Source organism: Bubalus bubalis, chromosome 2 (genome assembly GCF_019923935.1).
Source record: "Bubalus bubalis isolate 160015118507 breed Murrah chromosome 2, NDDB_SH_1, whole genome shotgun sequence".
In the NCBI taxonomy this organism is placed as follows: Eukaryota; Metazoa; Chordata; class Mammalia; order Artiodactyla; family Bovidae; genus Bubalus; species Bubalus bubalis.
Genome location: NC_059158.1, coordinates 1918066 through 1940718, shown reverse-complemented (window position 1 = coordinate 1940718; position 22653 = coordinate 1918066). Strand labels below are relative to the sequence as shown.

Here is a 22653-nt window from a genome sequence, read left to right as displayed (position 1 = left end):
CCCTTCCACCCGGGAAGGAGGCACGCGACAGCTCTGGTGATTGAGGACCAAAGTCCCATCACCCTCGTCTTCTGTGTTCAGTTGAACCTTTTTCCTGATGTTTAACTCTATGATCTTTTAAAGGGTCGTAAAGTCCTAATCTGGCTCAGAGGTAAAGAATCCACCTGCAATGCAGGAGACATGTGGGTTCGATCCCTGGATCTGGAAGATCCCCTGGAGAAGGAAATGGCAACCCACTCCAGTGTTCTTGCCTGGAGAACCCCATGGAGAGAGGAGCCTGGCGGGCCACAGTCCATGCGGGTGTTGAGAGTCAGACACGACTGAGTGACCACGCAAGAACAACAAAGCACAGTAATCGTTCTCAGGACACAGAAAAACGTGTGGCTTAGCCTCGGAAGTTTTCCCCTGAGGTGAGAATATGGTGGAAGGACCCAGGGGATTCTGTTTTCCGGGACTCGGGGGAGTGTAATAGAGGTTTCTTATTAAAAGTGGAAAAACGAGCCTGAGACAGAGGCAAAGGTCAGCGCCTCGGAAACCAGCCCCTCAGGCGGCTGCTCCTTCCCTGCTGTTGTGGACCATTGTTGCAGCCGAGGCCTGGTGCTCCATCCCCGTGTGTGTGCCTGGTATGCGTGCGTGTGTGTGTGGTGTGTGCCTGGTGTGCGTGTGTGACTTTCGCGCTGCCTGTCCCAAAGCCCCCTTCTCCGTGGTCCCCGAGGCCTGGCTGGGGGCCCTGTCCCCTGGTTGCCCACAGGCCCACAGCCCTGCCCAGTGCCGGGAGGCTGTGCCTTTGCCGTGACTCGAGTTCGGAGTCGAGTGCTGCCAGCCAGGCACTGGGCGCCGGAGCCTCGAGCTGTGTCCTCCTCTCCTCCTGCTGGCCCTGCCATCTGTGGGGCGTGGACGGGCCTTGGCCCCTTGGCTCTGGACCCTGCCGGCAGGGGTGGGGAGTGTGTGTGTGACGTGACCACCGAGGTCCTTCGAGCCTGGGTCTCTGGCCCACTTTGCAAGGAAGCACTGAGTCCCTTAGCCACCGTTTTGGTTCCAAATGACAGAAGGGTAGCCTCCCCGGGTCCGGCTACCATGGGCACTGTGGGGCGGGGCCGGCTGGGGGGCCAAGAGGGGCTGCGAGCCATCCAAGTGGCCCCGGCCCGGCCAGAGGCCAAGGCCAGGAGGGGCGAGGTGGGGGCGCTGGAGCTGCTGGGGGTTGGGGCAGGAGGGGAGCACCAGAGGGTCCCTTATGGGGCGGCCTCTGATGGTGCACACAGGCTGAATGTGCCCGCGGACACACCCTCAGACAAAGCCCGGGGCGCGGCTCACCGCCCCCAGCTCCCCAACGACTCAGCCATGGTCGGGTTCCTCCCCCTCCCACTGTTCCTTCCCCCTCCTTGGTCCACCCCAGAGGCCAACCCCAGGCGTCTCCGCGTCCCCAGAGGACACTGCACCAAGGCCCACAGGCGGCAGGGCTGGTGGGAGCCTTCTCTCCTCTCCCGGGAGGGCCTCGCAGAAGCCGCGCCGCCCCAGCCCGCGCTCTCCCTTTCCTGCACGCCCGGCCTCTGCACGCCCGGCCTCTGCACATCTCTGCACGCCCGGCCTCAGCCACAGCGGGCCTTTGCAGTCATTCCGATGGCTTGAATGTTAAGAGAAATTTGGTCTAATCAGCCTGGTGTTCCCTCATGTGCAGAAAATGCAGGCTCGTAGTTATAAGTTCTGAAAGGGATGGTGTTTAACACCATCCTTTTCTTCCACCACAAATTAAATGCCCTAGTGAGAGAAGAGCATTAAAAATTAAACCGCTCTTGGATGACAAGCTCACTGCCCTTGGAATCCACGGTAAGGGCCCTCCCCGCACCCCACACCCAAGAAACTCCAAGGAATCTGTTCTCATAATAAAAATCACCTCGCTCTTCAAGTGATCTTACTGGTCATTCTGTTACAAACGAAAGTGAAACGGAAATATCCCAACTCTGGGACTTCCCTGGCGGTCCACGGGTGAGGGCTCCACACGCCCACTGCAGGGGCGCGGGTTTGATCCCTGGTGGGGAACTAAGATCCTGCGTGCTGCATGGACCATAAATGCACATGTCTCCTAACTCTGGCACCCCACTTGCCTGACTGACCAGGTGGTCCAGTCTGCGCCTGTCAGAGCTCCGCGGCCCTCAGCAAAGCTTTTCTGTGAAGGACCGGAAGTTCTGTCTTTCCGGTCTGCAGGCCATTGGTCTGTGCCCTGGTGTGAGAATAACTCAGCCATGCTGGGACTGAGCGAGCGTCGCCCTGCAGGACGCTGTTGGCTGACGCAAATTCAAATTTCACATACATTTCTCACAAGAAGCTTTATTCTTCCCGTGACTGTTGGGAGCCCTTTGAAAATGTAGAAACCACGTGTAGTTCATGGACTGAATACAAGTAGGTGGCAGGTGGTAGAAAAGCAGGCAGTGGGCTGGATGAGTCGGGGTCCCAGCTCTCAGAGGCCCCTGGACACGTGCTTCTAAAGCGATCTGAACCCTCCCTGAAGCAGTTACCCTGAACCCTACCCTTGAAACTGCAGTTTGTAATACTTTAGGGGGTTACCGAGTCCATTTGGGGGACTCCTTCTTGGTATTTTAAAAGGGAAAACATAGAATTTAGTGCAAACACATAATATGGCCTAAGTACTATGTCATGAGGGCTTCCTAGGCGGTTTGGTGGTAAAGAATTCACCTGCCAATGCAGGAGGCTTGGGTTTGATCCTGGTTCAGAAAGATCCCCTGGAGAAGGAAGTGGCAACCCACTCCAGTATTCTTGCCTGGAGAATTCCATGGAGAGAGGAGCGTGGCGGGTTATAGTCTGTGAGATCACAGAGTCGGACACGACTTAGCGACTAAACGACAACTGTGTTGTGAACCTGTGTGTGTGCTGGGCTGGTGCTGTCAAGTTCTTGGACAGAATTTTATATCAGCATGGCCCTCCCCACCCCCACCCCCAGACTTTGTGTACCCCAGGAGATGCAAAGACTCTGAATTGGTGGAGCGCTGAGGTTGGAAGCAAGGGGGGACCAGGGCGTGTGGTTCCCCTCTTCCCTGTACCCCAGGAGTCAGGATGCTTAGCACACATACATCTGTCTCCTGGGTCGTAGCCTGAGAGACAGGAGTAACGAGCACATATTCGTCCTTACGACACTGGGTGGTCTGGGGCACTGCCCGCTGAACGTGATCCTGCCTTCGCGTTGTGCTCATTTCTGCGTAGCTCCAAGGAGCCCTCTTCGTCTCTCCGCTGTCTCCCCAGACTGAGTGATATTTAAAGCGTTGGTCGGGTATTCACTGTCCTTCGCCAACAGAAACGCAATCCTGCGTGGGAAGAGGGATGATACAGTCTAATCTGATAAAAACAAGTCATGCCAAGTGTGGCTGTTTGCCAGGCCATGAGGAACTGGAGGCGGAGGAAGGAATATTTGGCGTTGTAATGATTCAGGGCCCACAGGGATGCCCTGGGGGTGATCCACAACCTGGGGAAGGTTCCAGAGACCCCAGGGGTCCCAGGGCTCCTCTGGGCCTTCAGCTGTGTGTGCTGGTGGTCGAGTCTGTGGGGCCGAAGTGTCTCCAGGAGATGTTGGTGGTGATGGGTGCGGGGTGGACAAAGGGAGAGACAGCCCCTTAGGTTCCTGCCTTGGACTGGACTGCTGGGGTGGGGCGGGGGAGGGGACGTAGGGCCAGAAAGAGGTCAGGTTCCTGCCGAGCAGCCCTGTGCCTCCTGGTGGTGGAGGGCCAGGGTCTGCGGACTCGAAGGCCTTGGGGCACCCCCGGCCCCATGAGCGGGGCGCTCCTGCTCAGAGCTGCCAGGAGAAAGGCCTGCTGCCAGGCTCCTCTGTTCTTCTGCTCAGATGGTGCCCGACTTGTTTACCCAGAGGGAGAAATGTTTACTTTGCTGACGAGATAATGGAAGATTAGCTTCCATTTCCAGGGTGGTGCTGGCGGCGGAAATGAGGTGGGGAGGCAAGGGGGCTCAGCCACTTCCTCCCCAGAGCGGAATCTGCATTGCACAGGCATCCCTGGTCCAGGCCTGGCCCCCGGGGACGGCTTGGGGAGGTTGGCCGGAGCTCCTCTCAGGCCGTGTACAGATGAGAGGTCTCAGCCAAATTGTCCCTGCGCAGTCCTCTGGGGCTCTGAGTGAGTGACCGCGGCCGTGGGGAGCACCCAGCTCAGTGTCCAGAATGGGGTGGACACCCTGCGATGGCCGGGTTACTCAGGGCAGGACTGCAGGACGCAGCATCCCGTCCCCAGGGCCCACGTCCACACGTGCACGCAGGGGTGCACAGAGCCAGGGCCTGCGTCCACACGTGCATGCAGAGGTGCACAGAGCCAGGGCCCAGGCGGCGGCCTCGCTGAATGAGGGACCCACGTGTCTGGTCCGGGGCCCAGGGTGCTCACCACTTGCCGGGCACCATCACAGGCCTCCTCTGGACTTTCAGTAAGGCTTTCACTGGGCTTGTTGACGGGGTCCCCTGGGGCTCTCAGTGAATCTCTTATAGTTTCTTATCTTCACTAAAGAAGGCAAGTGGGGGAGTATGGTAAACGTAAAGATTTGACCAAGCCAAGTGTGGGCAAACAAGTATCTTCTGTTACTTCTTATACTTTTCCACTGTATACTTGAAATATTTCACAATTTAATGACCATCTCTTAAGTTGTCCCCCCTCCTTCCTACTTACATATTCTTGAGAATGTTGAAATATCCTTATTTCGACACTGACGTCAGATTCTAGATCAGCGCTGTCCAATAGAACATGTGAAATGTGGCTAGCCCAACTCTGACAAATGAGTTTTTTATTTTATTTAACTTTACTTAAATTTTAAAAGTCTTAGTTGGTCATCTTATTGGACATGTGCAGTTCTGGAAGGAAAAGCTGTATAAACCAGAATATTCCTCCAGGGCTATCAGAGACAGGGCCGAACACTCTAATTTGTGTTCTCAGAGAGCCTCAGAGTTTGTTGCTCAGTCGTGTCCAACTCTTTGCAGCCCCAGGGACTGTAGCCCACCAGGCTCCTCTGTCCATGGGATTTTCTAGGCAAGAATACTGGAGTGGGTTGCCATGGCCTTCTCCAGGGGATTTTCCCAATCCAGGGATCAAACCTAAATCTCCTACATTTCAGGCAGATTCTTTACCATCTGAGCCACCAGGGAAGCCCCATTTGTGTTCTATACCTGAGCAAGAATCCTAACAGTCTTAGGAAGTAATGAACCAAATGTAAGATTTCCTGAAGGAAGTGACATCCTCAGTGTCTGCGTAGGATGTAGATTCCTCCTTCTGCAGCCTTCTGGCTTCCACTTGTCCTTTTCTAAGTAAGACGCACCCTTCCTCCTCGCGTGTGAGAGCTGCCCACTGGTTGGCACTGCTGTTTGACAATTATTAGCTCCTCTCTAGGCCAGATTCCACCCAGTCCCTGAGGTCATCAATCAGTGTCTTTCTGTTTGGAAGCAGATGGACAACTCAGGAGCCAGTGATGGGCCCTTAGACATTTGGCTGGTTGCTGAGTGTTTAATTATGTCTCAGCAAACACAGGAGGGAGCCCTCGTGGATATGTTTAGCTTTTTAAGGGCTGGTCTTGTTAATGGCCCTGGTGATAAATTGGGTGAGTCTTATTGGAAGGAGACAATTGACAGGAAGACAGTGTGTCTAAATGGGATCTGAGTTTGCGTTTGGAGGGCGGTGTTCTTCGCTTTGTTCTCAGAGGACACATCTGCTGTTTAAAATCTAAAGGTCTGGGCTCAAGTTCTAGGTGCTATAACCCTGGAAGCCTGCTTGGCCACCTGCCTCTTGCCACCTGTGAAGTGGGAAGGCTCTTACTTGCAGGACAGGCGTGTGGTTGGGAACAGAGGCGGCGATGCAGGCCACTGCGTCTGCCCCGGGAGGGTCTAGGAGCTGCCACGGTGGCATGAGGGTTACTGGGAGACAAAGACACATGCGAGTTGACAGGTGCGGGAAGAGGTGTTATCTGCGCCCCCCTTACTGCCCCAAAGGAGGCTTTTCTAAAAGAATTCAACTTCCATAAATCCCCCTTTATGGGAAGCTTTGAGGGGGGAGGGGGCACATCAGGAAGGATAGCTCCTGTCGCCCGAGATGGGAAACTGCACAGACTTTTCTAGAGCTGGCCTTACTTCCCAGTAGCTTCTTTCATCTATGCTTGTGGCATTCGTTTCTCCCTACTCACTGTTCCTTGAAATCCTCACTTTTTCCTCACGTTAAGATGGTGCATAAGCCCCACATTCTGTATAAACCGCAGATGTTTCTGGGAGGTCTGACAGTCATCGAACTAAAAATGAGCTTCAAGCGTGCCCTCAAAGCTTCACCTTGAAACAGCCTCTTGCCCCATATAAACAGTTGGTGTTCAGTCGCTAAAGCATGTCTGACTCTGCAAACCCATGGACTATAGCCCATCAGGCTTCCCTGTCCTTCACTGTCTCCTGGAGCTTACTCAAACTCACATCCGTCGAGTCGGTGATGCCATCCAACCATCTCTCCTCTGTCGTCCCCTTCTCCTCCCACCTTCAATCTTTCTCAGCATCAGGGTCTTTTCCAGTGAGTCAGTTCTTTGCATCAGGTGGCCAAAGTATTGGAGCTTCAGCATCAGTGCTTCCAATGAATATTCAGGACTGATTTCCTTTAGGATGGACTGGCTGGATCTCCTTGCAGTATAAAAAGTAGGCTTTTGGAAGAAAATCTTAAACAAATGAAAAAGCTATAACTTGATGGCAGAACTTTCCCAAACTTTCGGTCTCTGTCCTATACCTGACATGTCCTCCCAGCCCGAGAGGAGGGCTGCTCACTGGGAATCTCCTTCCGCTGCAGCTCACAGAGGCCCTTGGACGGGTGGGCCTGCCTGGGGCCTGGACACGGGGTCTCGCTCTTCACAAAGAGCTGGAACTCGCGGGCACTGTATGACCCCTGACTGCACAGCAGGCTGTTTTGAAGGGTATGAAATGGTCAGAACGGGTGTGTGTGTGTGTGTGTGTGTGTGTGTGAGAGAGAGAGATGAGAAGCCCTGTGCTCACAGAGAGCGTGAAAGATGGGGCTCCCAGCCATTCACTGTTGTCCCTGAAGAAGGAACATGGTCTGAAGACGCTGCTCTGTTAAGTAGCATTGCTGAGAATCAGGCTCCCCTGGTGGTCCAGTGGTTAAGAATCCGCCTTGCAATGCAGGGGAGATGGGTTCGATCTCTGAGCTGGGAAGACCCCACCTGCTGCGGAGCACCTAGCCCGGGGCTGCTGAAGCCTGTGGGCCCTGGAGCTCACGCTCCACGAGCACCCTCGCACCGCAGCTAGAGGGGACCCACACTCGCCACCGCTGGAGAAAGCCCACGGGCTGCAGCGAAGACCCAGTGCCACCAAAAGAGAAACAAAACTTTTTATTAAACTTAAAAAAAAATTACAAAGAATCTACAGTGCCTCCCCACTGCCTTTAAAAATATTAGATGTGTCCCTTCCAGGTGGATCCCATCAAACCCACAGACAGGCCCCGGGACCTCTCCCACCCTCTCATCCTGGGGCCGTCCTTTCCCCAAGGCCCATCTGTGTCCACGAGGCCTGCATCTGCTGTGAGAGGTGCCTCTTTTCTTTTCACGTGGGCCCTGGGAAACCTTCGTCACCTTTAAACAATGGATCACTTAGAAAGGCCCTTCCTCATGCTGCAGGTAAAATTCTCGGCTCTTAAGAAGTTGCCATTCTTTGAAAAGTCCCCAACTTTCACAAGAGGTAGGAGTTTTTCCAGAGGTTGGTTTGTTTTGCGGTTACCTGGAACTAAGGGGGCATTTGGGAGCAGCCTCCACCACCCTGGGGCTATTGGGCCACGTCCCGGAGTGGCTGTTAGTCGGAGGTGCTGCGCTGGGTGCTGGGGAAGGTGCTGGGAGCCCGCCTCAGTCACCCGGCCGGCCAGCACATCCTGCGCCTTCACACCGGTAGCATGAGCGTGTTGGGTACCCAGCTCCAGGCCACCAGGCTGGTCTGGAGGGTGGAGAGTCCAACCATGTCCTCGCTTGTTCCCCCCACCACCGCCTGTCCTGGACAACACTGTTCCCGTGGGGAAGGAGTGGCCGGCAGGCGGACTCGCGGATACAGGCCTGTGTAATCTCAGGCCTACAGACGGAGGCTGGCTTCGGGGCGGGTGTCCCCCAAGGTCCTGAGCTGGAAAAGCTGAGGCTTGGCCCCAGAGGACTGGGGCTGGGGCTTGGGAAGCCGGTGCGCCTGGCGAGGGACGGTCAGCATCTCCCCAGGACCTGGTGCCAGGTCACACGTCGGGGAGAGGAGGGCAGGGGAAGGAATGCTGGCTTTGTTTTTATAAAACCAGGGCAGGACCCTGGTTGGCAGGAGGCTGACTTGGATTTTAGTCGTGGTGGGAAGGAGGGCCACACAGCCGTCCTGGCACCTTGGGGTGACTGGACACTCTGTCCCGTGAGCCTTCTGGCCCCTCTGTGGGCGTGCTGGCGGGGCAGGCCTGGGTCGGTGGTGAACACTGCCCTCCACATCCTGGCCGCAGCCCCTGAAGGCACTGCCTCGGGTAGCCGATGCCTGCTGGGAGCTATGGGGTGGCAAGGGGGCAGCCGTGACGAGTAGGCTGCCAGCTCCTCTGTGGTCAGGGGTCCTTGCATCTATAGGACCCTCCTGCCCACGTGGGAAGGGGCTCAGCAGACGCTGCAGGCCCTGGTGTACCAGGTCCTGGGCTCCCGTGGAAATGTGCGCCTCCTTCCTTTTGTGGTTTTATCTCTGCGTTTGCTGAGCATCTGCTCGGTGCCGGATGCAGTGCTGGACGTGAAGAGGGGCCAGACGGGAGCGGGCTGGTTGCTCCCAATCTCTGCAACCTGACTTTCCCCGTGAATTACTCCAGCTGGCTGGCAGCACGCGGCAGACCCAGCCCAGCTGCGTTCCCAGTGACCCAGACAGGGATTTATTTCCTAATTGAATTTAAAGGCCTTTGAACAGAGAGGGCAAGCTGCGATCTGCCACAGGCCCACCCTCACACCAGGCCAGTTTTGCACGTTTCTTACCTGCCTGGCATTTGGCTCCGCCCGCCCTGGTGGGTGTTCTCTGAGCTTCCTTTCATCTGAAATAGGCTGACGGTTGAACTTCTTTGCAACCCCAGGTCTTTTATGCCTCTGCCTGCCTTGCCCTTGGGATACTGGGAGAACTCTTTTCTTCAGTGGGAAAAAAAATCACACGTATGGCGAGGGGAAGAAGAAGCACCCAGTCTCCCCGAGGCCTGCGGGCCACCTGGTGCTGTAAGTCGTATGCAGCCTTGGTCTGTGTTATTTTCCATGTGCCAGGGCTGCGGTGTTGTTGTTTGTTGTTCTTCAGTCGCTAAGTTGTGTCCAACTCTTTGCAACCCCATGGACTGCAGCACAGCAGGCTTCCCTGTCCTTCACCATCTCCTGGAGTTTGCGCAAACTCATGTCCATCAAGTCAGTGATGCCATCCAACCATCGCATCCTCTGTCGCCCCCTTTTCCTCCTGCCTTCACACTTTCCCAGCATCACGGCCTTTTCCAATGAGCCAGCTATTCACACAGGCAGCCAAAGTATTGGAGCTTCAGCTTCAGCATCAGTCCTTCCAACGGGTTTTCAGTGTTGATCTCCTTTAGGATGGACTGGTGGCATCTCCTTGCCATCCAGGGGACTCTCAAGAGCCTTCTCTAGCACCGCAATTTGAAAGCATCAGTTCTTCGGCACTCAGCCTTCTTCATGAACCATCTCTCACATCTGTACGTGACTACTAGAAAAACCATAGCTTTAAATAACTATACAGACCTTTGTCGGCAAAGTGATGTCTCTGCTTTTTAGTATGCTCTCCAGGTTTGTCATAGTTTTCCTTCCAAGAAGCAAGTGTCTTTTAATTTCGTGGCTGCAGTCACCATCTGCAGTGATTTTGGAGTCCAAGAAAAGAAAATCTGTCTCTGTTTTCACTTTATCCCCATGTATTTGCCGTGAAGTGATGGGACTGGATGCCATGATCTTAGTTTTTTGAATCCTGAGTTTCAAGCCAGCTTTTTCACTCTCCTCTTTCACCCTTAACCAGAGGCTCCTTAGTTCCTCTTTGCTTTCTGCCATTAGAGTGGTATCATTTGCATATCTGAGGTTGTTGATATTTGTCCCAGCAAAATGCTGCAAAGGGGCCTGCACTTAATCTCAGGGCTGAGATGTGTAAGCCCCCCCTCCAGTGTTCAGAACGCCGGGTTTTCAAGTGTGCTCCCTGAGCCAGCAGCGCCTGCATCGCCTGGGAATGTGTTAGAAACAGAATATTGAATATTAAATATATTCAGTAAATTCAATAAATTCAATAAAGACTTTAAACATGGTCTACATAAAAAAATTGTTTAAAAATGTAGACATAAGAGAAATGGGAAGGTAAGAAGAAGAGAAAAATAAAAAAGGAAGAACTTGTTTAGAAAGACTACCTTGCTAAGAATTCTTCCCTATTTAGGAAGAGTATGCCAAAGAGTAGAGGACATTCATTGTTACCAGGTATTATACAGCAATGATACTGTGACCTCAGGTTGAGCTATCTTTACCGTAAACCCAACCCGCTAATTTCCTGATTGCTTGTCAAGCTCATAAAGGGACAAAGCCAACAATGCTGATGAAGAGAAATAAAAGCTGGGTGATCCTCCCGGGGAGCTGTGTGCCACTGATATGGGGCAGGGTTGGACCTATTAACTTAGGACTCCTCTCTTCGGCCACATTCCTCTGAGGTTCCAAATCTGATGCCTCTGGGGCCTCTGTTTGCTTGGATGTCTCGTCTAATTATGGAAACATGATTGGTCCACAAGTGTGGCTTTGACCCATGGAATGGATGGTACAAAACAGCATAAGCATTGAGGATATCACTTTGGAACCGGCAGCTGGAAGCCTGGGTGGTGGTTCCTGAACTCTGTTCTGGACGTGAAAATCACCCATTCCGTTTCTGCTCCTTCCCTCAGCTTGAAAACACTCAGCAGACCCGAAACGCCAGGATTTCAACGCACTCGAACCCATTCTGCTGTTTCAAGTCACTTCTCTTCTTGGGTTATTTTCCTTTTATTAAAGAACTTGTGGCCTGGTATTCATTGAAATGCTTACACGTGTACGCTGAACAGCAGCCACTGGTTTTAAACAGAAGCGTTCCTTGAGCAGAACACTAGTGAACACTTAAATCCTTCTCCCTCCTTTTGAGTAATTATAATGTTCATTCAAAGAAGCATAAGGTGGTGGAAAGAACCCGTTATCTGGGAAGGACACTGGGCTCTGTGGCTCATGCCTTGCAGCTGGCTTTGTGGCGGTGTCTCCTGCACCTGTGATCAGCGTGTGGCTCTGTGAGCCTCATGAGATCCCGCATGAGACCGGCTTCTGCGGGTTGACTGGTGTGTCTCAGCCCCTGTGACCCTGACAGGCTCCGTCGCGGGGCTCTAAGACGCGGGGAGCGCAGGCATTGCCGCTGGACCCTCCAGGAAGAGCCTGCCCTGCCGTCCTCACATGACAGACGCCCCAGCCCCGGGCCGGCTCCTTCCCAGGCTCTGGGCCAGGGCCGTGGGCATCTTCAGGTGGACCCAGCCCCAGGAGCTGAGATCCTGGCAGGTCCCACTGAGAGGCCAGAGCCACCAGGGACTCTGCTTGGAGGCCTCCCTGCAGCCCAGAGCAGGGGCGGACACACAGGGGCAGGGGACACCTGGCTTCAGTTCCTACTTTGTTCCCTCTTTACCATGTGATCCTGGACAAGCCACTTCATCACCCTGGGCTTTAGGGTCCTCTTGTGTAAAGTGAAAGTCACTCAGTCGTGTCTTATCTTTGCGACCCCATGGATTATACAGTCCATGGAATTCTCCAGGCCAGAATACTGGAGTAGGTAGCCTGTCCCTTCTCCAGCAGATCTTCCCAGCCCAGGGATAGAAAAACGATTATTAAAAACAGCACTTAAACTAGTTCATGCTGAGTCACATACATGACTCTTCGTGACCCCGTGGACTGTAGCCCTCCAGACTCCTCTGTCCATGGGATTCTCCAGGCAAGAATACTGGAGAGGGTTGCCATTTCCTTCTCCAGGGGATCTTCCTGACCCGGGGATCGAACCCACATCTCTTACATCTTCTGCGTTGGCAGGGTTCTTTACCACTAGCACCAGCTGGGAAGCCCACTTACACTAGAGCTCAATATAAAGTAAAAAGTTTTTTAAAAAATAAACTTCATTCGTAATATTACACTAGGAATGTGTGTTATAAATGACTTAGTTTCATATTGTCTGTCATTGAATATTTGATGGGAGTCCAAATAGTGAACACTTAATTGAATTTAAGGAACAAATCATTGTGTACTGACTATAACAATTTTGTGGCTTGATAAAAATAATTTATTTAATTACTATCTTTTGAACAACAGTGTCTGTAAGATACTGTGCTGGACACCATAAAATTGACAAACCAGGTGTCCTTCTGAAAAACAGAACAAAATCAGTACCATCAGAGAGTTGAGCAGATCAAGTGAGTTTAATACGTGAAAAATGCCCACCTACGCATTCAGCCCCAGGAAAGGGGAGCCTGCCTCAGCCCAGCGCTGAAGATCCTGCGCCTGGCGGGTGAGCTGTGTGGTTCTTCCGCATTTGAGCATTAAACGTCTGCATCAGCGCGTCTGGCAGACACTGGAACGTGATTTGTAGGAAATATTGGTGTTTCTATGTTTTTTATTTTCTTTTCCTCTAAATGGAGGCAGTTTTAACCATTCCACTGGGTTGGCAGGTCCTAAATTGAGAGGAAAAGCAAGTTTTCCGGGGGCAGGGAAGATAATCGCAGCCTTCTGCGCTCACGCCCTCGAGTGCTATTTGAGTCCCCATGACTGGCGATTTCGGACGCTCCTGCTATAATAAGGAATTCCACAATGACATGTGGCGGGTCTGTCTTTCGCGGCTCTGGGGGCCCCGTGTCCTCAGCCGGGATGGTAATTAGTGAGTGGAGTGTCCCCTTCCGGGCCAGCACGGTGAGCGGCAGGAAGCAAGGGAGAGGAGAGGGGCCCGCAGGTGTCCGGGGGCAGCGGCCAGAGAGCGACACCCTTTGGTGGGACACGGGGAGGAGCCCAGCTCCAGGGGGGCAGCAGCACCCCAAGGCTGGGGGCCAGGCGGGGGGCCGGGGCCGCTCCCTGGGCCGCCGTCCTCCTCCTCTGGGTGGTTTCTCTCCAGCAGCTCCTGAGCTGCTGGGCTGGTAAGAGGCGGCTGGAGGACGGGGCGCAGGGTGGAGGACCCGCGTCTGCACGCGTGGCCTCTGAGCGGCTGCACCAGGCCCGGTGGCCCTTGGCCGGCTCGCCCCTCCGTGGGTACGGCCGAGCGCTCCACAGCGCCCTGTGCTTTGACGGACTTCTCGTTCCATGCCCGGTCTGAGCCTGCGGTCTGCAGGGACGACAGCCTGGTGCGGCAGCTAGACGTGCATCACTGTGCGGCTGACAGATGTCACCGACTTCGTGGGCCAGGAGAGGGGGTAGCACGGAGAGGCCGGGCGACTTCGCGCCGCCGTGGGCTGTATGGGCCCCGCCTCCCCTGCCAGGCCCCGGCCTCCTCCTCCTGCACAGGCGCACTCCTGCGTTAGTGCCGACCCCCGCCCGGAAAAACCCCGAAGATTCATTCCAGAGAAGCCGGGAACACTGCGTGATCTCAGGAAAACGTCGACCCCCTGCCTTCCTGCAGTAAATGCACAGGAAGTCTATTTACAATATATTTAAGAGAGAATGAGGGTCCGGAGCGCCCATATGCAGCCCTGGGCCCGGCCTCTCTCGGGAGAACCGTCCACCGGAACCCCCACTGGCTGCAGGGACTCGGGGACTCACGCTCTGCAGAACGCCTTCCTCTCCTCACCTCAGAAAAGCTGATTTCTCATCGTCCAAAAGGAATATGTGATTAATGGAAAACCTGAAGTGCCTGCGGTTCTTTGATAATTGCTTTTTTAAAAAACATCTTTACAGCCACGCTTCAGAGCAGAGCTGCTTTCGGGCAGTTTGGAAGCAGTCCCGGTGAGTCAAGGCGGAAGGTCGTTGTCTGCAGGTGTCATCCGCGTGTCCTTACATCAGATCGCTGTGTTTTTCCACTGCCCCAGCAGGAAGGCTAAAATACCGTGGACCTGCTGGGATGCTCTACGTTTTGCTACCTGGGAGAAAGTAAAACCTCTGCTAGCGTTCGTAGCGAACAGCAGCCCTGGAGAGGTCCGGAAATGATGTTACTTATTCAGCTCTCGTCGATGTGTGTCTGGGAGGCAAAAACATTTCTCCCGCTGGGGGTGATGCTTAACGGTTTGGGGGAAACGGTGAGCCAGCGCCTCTCCCTGAGGCAGCTGGGGATCTAGTTAAAGTGCAGACGTGCTCGTGCGGGTCTGGGCGGAGCCCGGGGCTCTGTGTCTCTTACGAGCTCCCAGGTGGTGCTGCTGCTTCCGGCCCAGGTAGCCAGGAGTTAGAGGCCCTCGGGCCACTCAGGGAGAGCAAGGAGAGACCCTCTAGAAGGCACACCCTGGCAATGTAACCCTAATAGAGGAGCCTGCCGCAGCGAGGGGAGAGGGCGGAGTCAGATTGTGGAATCACACACGTGGAGGGGCAAAGCGCCTTTGTCATCCACAAACCTCGACCCAGGTTCGGGTCGTTACCTGTGACCCTGGGTGTGTCAGCACGTAATGCAGATTGGTATGTGGGACCAGACGTCCCCAAGTGATCCGGGGGAACCACGGCAGCTGCAGATGTTTGCTTACTGCATGGTGAAATTAAAGAGCCGGGCAGGGAAGGGGAAAGCTGCCAGCTGCGTGCAGGGCCCCAGGACGTGAAGCCGTGGTTACCTCTCTGGCTTTGTTTGTAGGTTACCCGGGTGGCCAGGTGCTCGATTTTCTCATCTGGCCCAAGCCAATGCTGAGCCTCAGAGCATCACACTTGGCCTGGCTGATGCTGAGTTCTGGTTCCCATAGCAACACATCCTCTGCTCCTGCTTAGTACATGAAAACTGGAACTTGCCACTTACTGTCAGTCTTTTCTAAAAGACCCTGATCTCTTTCTTATTTTTAAGCTCAGAAATGCCAGATCTGGGGTGAATACCCAAGCCATGCTAAGAAGTAATCCTTTACTGAACCTGACCCGGGCACTGAAAGTCACGGCATCACAGTAAATGGCCAGGAGAGGGCTGTTTAGTCCCGTTTTCTTCATTAAATGGCAAAGGTTCTTTATCAGCAAGGCCAGGTTTCTCTCACCCACGGACAGCTGTGAGGGTGACCTGTTTGTCTGTGGCAGGGCGGAGGTCGAGACTCTGATGACTCTGGTTTCTTCTGTGTGTGAGCTGGTGGAGGTGTTGGCTGGCATACCGCGTGATCCTTGTTAGCACAGATTCCATCCTTGTGACCAAATGTGATTCTCCTGTTCCCCCCTCATCTGCTTCCCTTCTTGCTACGTTTTTACCTCTGACCTCTGCTCTGAGCTCTGGACAACCGGCAGGGGGTTCTGTAGCCACTGACCCACCATCTGGGGACAGAGGCATGAGAAGGAGTATCTCCTGAGGGTCTTACTTCTGCTTTTTCAAAAATTCATTTTAACGACACTTTTTAAAGAAAAAATAAATAAAAGCACACTTGAGGGAATCCTGCAAATTGTTGACAAAGAATAGCAAACAGACTACGTGCTCTATAGGGGCAACATGTATGAAACCCAGCTGCGTGTTCTAGTATTGGGGACTTTTATTACAAGAGTTCATGCAGTGGGTGGACACCAGCTGTCACTTGGATGCTACAGTTCAAGGTTTGAGGACCATCTTCTTTACTCAAGGTCAGATTAAGAGCATAGATTCTTGTAAACAGGAGGGACTGTGATGACCTTGACATTTATTGAAGGCAGACACTGTGTTTTTGGAGCTCCGAAATTTATTGAAGGCAGGCACTGTGTTTTTGGAGCTTCAAATGTGAATCAGACCTGCCCCTGCTGGCAGAGCCGGCATCTGAGAGGGCTGCGTGGGAAGCCCAGGGCGAGGGGCGGGGGGCAGTGGAGTTCCAAGGGCGGTGGGGAGCGGGGGGCTCCAGTGAGTTCTACCCTTAGGAGATGCAGTCTGCTTCCTGGTCTGCTTCCTGTCTGGTTCAGAAGAAAGGCTGGGTGTGGCTAATCTGACTTGGGCTCATGTGTGAGCAGGTTGCCTGGAACTCAGGGTCCAGGGGGAACTGGGACACACGGCGGGGCTGTGAAGGGGGGCCTGGAGGACTTCCTGCGCCCTGAGCGGAGGTGGGGAGGGTGCAGGGCACAGGCAGAGGAAGGGCAGCAGAGGGCCTGGGGGCTGCGAGTGAAGTCACGCTCCGTCTTCGTCTGAAGCAGCGTCTCCTATCCTGGCTGCTCTCCGTCCCTGTGTTCTTCTGCCAGGACTTGCCCTGCGACCCTTCACGCTGGGGACCCAAGCTCATCCAGCTGTTAAAAAACAAGCATCTCGGCCGGAAAGGGGGCAGGCAGGCTGGGCGCTCATGGCTCTCTCGTCCCTTCTGTGTTCCAGGAATAGAGCTGTGCCCCCCAGGGAAGCGATTCATGATCACAATGGTGGCGAGCCTCGTGGCCACGGCGGGGCAGTTCCTCATGCCGGGGCTGGCCGCCCTGTGCCGGGACTGGCAGGTGCTGCAGGCGCTCATCATCTGCCCCTTCCTGCTCATGCTGCTGTACTGGTCGTGAGTACCCACCCCGCCCGCCCCGGCCCCAGACGGCCCCCAGGTTCAGCCTGTGGCTCCTAATGAGGGAGTTTCTCTCTCTCTTTTTTTAAAAACTTCCTCTTCTAAATGTTTCACCTTGCAAAACATTCTAACATACATGAACGTAGACGGAGGAGCAGGACGAGCCCTGGGCGCCCCCTCTGTCCCCATCATCTGGCTGGGCTCCCCCGATGCCGGACATTCTGACATAGCTGTCCCTAATGGGCTTCCGAAGGGCAGGGTCCCATGTTGGAAGGAGGAAACCTGTTTGACAATGTTCAGGAGAGGTTTGGCAGAGCCCCTCTCCGTCTCCTCTGGGTGAGGGTTGGGCAGACTCCGGCCCGCTGTCCGTGTCTGTAAATAAAGTTTTATTGGAACACGGCCGTGTTCACGTGTTTCCACCTCTGTCATCCATGACCGCTCTCACGCCATGCTGTCAGAGTTGAGCAGGTAAGACCAAGACGATGTGGCAAAGTCAGGAACATTTAGTCTGTGGTCTCTTGCAGGGGTTTGACCACCCCTTGTCCTGGACGAGTCCACTAGGGCTTTTAGAACTGCGTGTAACTTTTAGTGTTTGGCTTGCTGATTTTAGGGGAAAAAAGCAAGTGAACACACTGGCCTGGGGGTATGACCTGTCAACTAGAGGCTTTTAAACTCCTCAGGGGATTAATGTTTAGCCAAAGTTGAAAAACCACCGCCCTTCTATAGAGGTGTTTACGCAGAAAGTGAGCGTTGTACCCGTTCCGGAAAAGCCTCTTTTCTCTCTTTCCTTCCCTCCCATCCCACTTATGTGCCAAACTCCACCCCCGCCCCAGCCCCGAGTATGAGACACCAGAGAGGTTTTTACCAGCTCCGCTGTGTTCCTGTTATTTAGTCACTAATGAAAACCAGTTTCTGGCCGGAAGTCAATTGTGTCTTTGCTTTTAAGTGTTCACTGTGGCCGAGACAGGTATTAATCGGGCTTCCTTTTCTAAGCTGCCGGAGAGGGGAAGAAAGCGGCCAACTTTCAGCTTAGTAGGCGGGCCCGTCTTCACCTGCCAGTGGAGCCCCGGCAGAGCGGTCGTGTGGCCTGGACTCAGGTGGCTTTCCTCAAGAGCTGGGTTCCCGCTCAGGGTGTCCGCAGAGTCGGGCAGCAGTGGGGAGGAGGCCAGATGAGGTAAGGGCCACCCGCCAGGAGGCCGCCCTCGGGCCAAGGCCGGCCTCCCCAGCCGGCCCAGGGCTGGACGGCTCTGCTCCCGCAGGAGCCCGCATGTCTCAGGACGTCCTGGTCTTTCCAGCAGGGCTGTGAGAGGCGAAGAAAGAAACCGTTCCCCAAGGCAGGATGGAGTGGGCAGCCCTTCCTTTTATCACCTAAGGAGGCCTTTTCTGGTCACTCTCTTGCTGAGCCCAGGGCTTGGCTTCACTTGGCTTGGAATTCCGGGACATTTCCTTACTTAACACTTGCTCGCATCACATTTCTGCCAACACAAATGGCAAGCCCTGTACACACAGTAGGTGCGTCAGGCTGGGCATCTCACGGCCCCAGTGCACAGAGGGCAAAACTGGGGACACCCGCGGGCCCTCAAGCCAAGCGCTGTGCTGTCTACTGCCCTCAGCCTCGGTGCCTCATCCCTGACCTCCCCACTGCTGAGAGGAGCCTGCCGCCCCGGCACATCCACCCTGCTGTCAGGAACACCCTGCCCCCCCACATTGGAGGCTTCCCTGCCTCCACAGCTCCCAGGGGCAGTGGTGCTATCTGCCACCCCTGGGGGGCTGGAGGCCCAGGCATCCACACGGCCTCTCGGAGACTCAGACGCCTGTGAGGACAGGCAGCGGCGTCTCCATCAGCGCCAGGCTCCGAGGCTCTGCCCAGGCTCTGCTCCCACCTGTCGCAGGTAGGACGGCGCCTGATGGGGAGAAGTGGCCCGGAGGGGTTTCCTGGAGCGGGTCTGGGGGCCCGGCTCCCATGCCAAGTGCTAGAGGATTTATCTTATTTTTTATTTTCAATTTTAAAAATACATCAAGATTTAATGACAGGCAAGGTTAAAAAAAATTCGTTTATGTGAATACATTATAAAACCTAAAGATGTTCTTTGAAACACACAAATGTAAAAACAAAACTGATGGGGAAAAGGGCACCTGGGGTGCTTTGATAAGTGAGGAGTGTGTGCGGACAGACAGATGGGCGGCGTCCGGACACACGGACGCCGTGTGGCTCCCGCCTGGGCGCCCCGGCTTTGAGGTGGACCCGCTCCACCCCAGTCAGCTGCTCTCGTCGACGTCGGGCCCCCCGAGGCGCCTGGCACGCGTCTGGCCTGCGCAGCGCTGGCGGATCGCAGCTCTCGCTGTTACCGTCGGCACAGCCCCTCCCAGGGCTGCAGGCCCGCAGGCATGGGGGCCAGTCGAGGCAACCGCGGTCCACCGCTGCCCACAGCCGTCCGCAGCTCCGGGGGCATCACTGGCTTTTAAAGGCCACTGAAGTGCCCCCTCTTTTTTGTCCCCTGATGAGCACCCTTCCACCCTCTGCTGCAGGAGGAGCTTCCTCACTCCTGAAGCATGAACTGGCCTCTGGGGAGGGCAGGAGCTGCAGCCAGCCAGCACGCCCGGCTGTTGGTGACCAAAATATTGAAAGTCACTCTAATTTAAGAACCACTATTTATATGCGGTCTGGGTGCCTGGCAGCGTGCCTGTGCTTTGGAACAACTCTGAGGAGCAGGTGTGTGAACAGAGGCCATAAACCAGAGTCCATCCTAAAGGAAATCCACTGAATATTCATTGGAAGGACTGATGCTGAAGCTGAACCTTCAAAACTCTGGCCACCTGATGCGAAGAGCTAACTCATTGGAAAAGACCCTGATGCTGGGACAGATTGAAGGCAGGAGGAGAAGGGGACGACAGAGGATGAGATGGTTGGATGGCGTCACTGACTCAATGGACATGGGTTTGAGCAAACTCCGGGAGATGGTGAAGGACGGGGAAGCCTGACATGCTGTAGTCCATGGGGTCGCAGAGTTGGACACAACTGAGTGACTGAACAACAACAAAAGCAGAGCACACGATACAGAGTCCCCGGAACTCGGGGTGAGCATGGCGCACGGAGGCAAAGTGCAGATGAAGGTCTGGTCCAGATGGAGGCTGGGAGCTGCCAGACACACACTAGGTAAGAGGCTGCTTCAACTGATTACGGACACAGTGTTGACCTCCAGGGCAGGAAAGAGGGTACCGGGGCCCGCGCCCGGGACAGCATGCAAGCAGGAGTGACACAGAGGCCACCGCAGGGCATCTGAGCCAGAAAGGGGCCCAGGGCTCTGGGTGAGCCCCCGCACAGGGCTGAGGTCTCAGGCCCTGTCTGAACCTAGAACTGAGGCCCCAGGAGGAAGCCGGCCCTCGGAGCGTCAGTGGTGACAGGACCGGGAGGTCTCCGCACCGGCAGGGCCTCACTCAGCTCCACACCTGGCTGACTGCCCCGGGCCCTGCGCGGGGAGACTTCACCCTTGAGACGCTGGCACCTGGAAGTTTGCACTACACGGGCCGGAGCGTTCCTCCAAATTCCTATCGCTCTTCACGGCTGGAAGCTGATGGAGAAACCACAGATGCTCACTGGACTCTCGGGGTCAGACATGAAAGTCCCACGGGGAATTGCTGGATCCAAGACCCACGTGGAAGGAGATTCTCACCAAGGGGACCCATCACCGAGGCCAGACAGTATACATCAGGGAGTCTGCATCTTGCGAAGTCTGAAACAGAGCACTCTGACCGAGAAGTGAATTCACCTCCTGTGCTAACCGGTCGCCCTTCCCTGCCCGCACCGAATGTGGTTCCAGGCACGAGGGCCTCTGAGTACAGCCTGTGCTCATGCTTGTTGGGGGGTGAGGAGGGCCACGGCCCGAAAAGCAGTTAACGAGCCAACGGCACACTTTCTAATAAGCAGCACGAGGAGAAGTGGGACAAAGCCACGGGAAGAAGGAGCTTGGGGTAGCCTCTCTGAGGAAATGGGCCTTGCTGAGATTAAGTGATCAGAAAGAGGAGATAGGACCAAGTTCTGGGTGGAGACGTGGTCCCGGCAGATGGGAGCTGGGCAGAAGCTGGCTCCATGTGGCTGGCCAGGCTGCAGCCTCTGAGCATGCGGGTCGTGTAACCAGAGTCTGGGGGCTGAGCATGCTCCAGAGGGCGGCTGTATTCGGGGGTCCAGGTGTGCGCTCACTGAGCATGTTGGGGAGAGTGTGGGGTACACAATCAGGAAGGTGTGCACAGAAGACGTGGCCTTGGCTGGCCTGGGGGGGTCTCCCTGCGGAGAGTGACCCGGGACCGAGAAGGTGCCGGCGAAGGCTGGCTGTGCGGCATCTCTGCCTGCAGGGCTGGGGGGAAACCCAGGAGGAAGGGTTCCCAGAGACGGTGGAGATGCTTTGTCACGCTTCCGAAATGTCGCTGCTCGCTGTCGCCCCCTGAAGAGCATCTCTGCAGGAGCTGAGCCCCCAGGATGGTTTGTGAGCAGGAGCATGGGCACATCCGTCTGCCTCGGACCCTGTGTGCGCTGGGGCGTCCCACTCTGTGCGACGCTATGGACTGTTGCCTGTCAGGCTCCTCTGTCCACAGGATTCTCCAGGCAAGAAGACTGGAGTGGGCTTCCATTTCCTTCTCCAGGGGATCTTCCCAATCCAGGGATTGAACCCGAGCCTCTTGCACCTCCTGCGTTGGCAAGTGGGTTCCTTACCACAGGCGCAGCAATTCAGCGAGGTCCCCGGGGAGGCCTCTGCTGAAACAGAACACCCGCGCTTCTTCAGGGAGTATCTGCCAGGTGTTGGGCCCACTGTCCACACACACACACACACACACACACACACACACACACGCTCCCGCCTCGTGGAGAAGCAGCTTGTCAAGGAGGGCAGCCTCGGGTGCCTCCTGTGTGCGCACACACACACACACACACGCTCCTGCCTCGTGGAGAAGCAGCTTGTCAGGGAGGGCAGCCTCGGGTGCCTCCTGCGAGGCAGGTGCGCCATCAGGTCTGGCAACTTGAACGTGTCTTCAAGTTTTCAGGAAGCGCTTTTCCCGAGATCAGTCCTAGGCTCCTGTCTGCGAGGCTGTGTTAACCTGATATTCTCGGATTAGGTCCAAGCTGGTGGTTGGTGGGATTACCTCTGGTTTTCGCCAGGGAAACCAGGACATCAAAAAGCTGCCCTAAAAACACTCACAAGTGTGGAGAGCCATTAAAAGCTGGTTTGCGAGCGTCAGTGGTTCTCAGAGTGCGGCCTGGACCGTCACCACCACGGGGCCCACCCCAGACCTCCTGGGTCCGAATGTCCAAGGGTGGTTTAGGAAGCCCCCCAGGGAGGCTGTCGGCTCGAGTCCCAGGGGGCTGCTGCGTGCCAGGCTGCCCCGTGAGAAGGAACAGCCAGCCGTCTGCTTACGGGACGAGGGGCCTGGTCCAACGAAGATGCTGACAAGGTGTGAAAGGAGACACGTGTCGGCTGTGGACAGCACACCCTTCTTGTAGGAAGGGGTTCTTGGTTCTGCCGGGACGTGAGCAGGTGCCAGCCTTGGGGTCTGCAAGATGCCATGCATGACCTGCTGCCCAGTGCAGTCCCTGTGGGTCATCTCAGACGGCGGAAGTTGCAGGCATTCCTGGAACCGGTAGACGACACAGAAGCCTCGGTACCGAATCCAGTGATTTTATCTGCTCTGTGAGAACGTATCCTCACGTGCAGGCATGTCTGGGAGTCTCCAGCTGTGGCCCATGGTGGCATCTGCTGGGAGGGCAAGGCCCCACCTTGCCCACCTGCCCTGGCACCCATGTGTCCCTCACCCCACAGGGAACCTGGGCATGGTCTCCCTTCATGACCCCCAGGCTCCCAGCCAACTCCCTGCATCGAACAGGGTCTCCCCGAGACTCGCCTGTTGGACGCGTGGCGTCAGCTGCCTTGAGAAGGTTCACGACGTGTGAAGGTCCGGGATTACCGACCGAGCGCTGCCGGCGCTCAGCGAGACCTGGGACGCGTCCAGGAGA

General features: G+C 55.4%; 1 protein-coding gene across 6 annotated transcripts in view; it reads left to right on the top strand.

The window, feature by feature from the left end:
- SLC22A23 (solute carrier family 22 member 23) overlaps nucleotides 1–22653 on the top strand; it is a 126813-nt gene that overhangs the window by 79427 nt on the left and 24733 nt on the right. For 4 of the 6 annotated variants that reach the window (XM_025265004.3, XM_025264998.3, XM_044926554.2 and 1 more), the window contains exon 4: nucleotides 16475–16643. The exons of 1 other annotated variant lie outside the window; for it this stretch is intronic. In XM_025265004.3, coding sequence (XP_025120789.2) covers nucleotides 16475–16643 — 169 coding nt within the window. Of the gene's footprint in view, nucleotides 1–16474; nucleotides 16644–22653 lie in introns of those variants that run through there. One more of the 6 variants, XM_044926567.2, reaches the window with a different exon arrangement.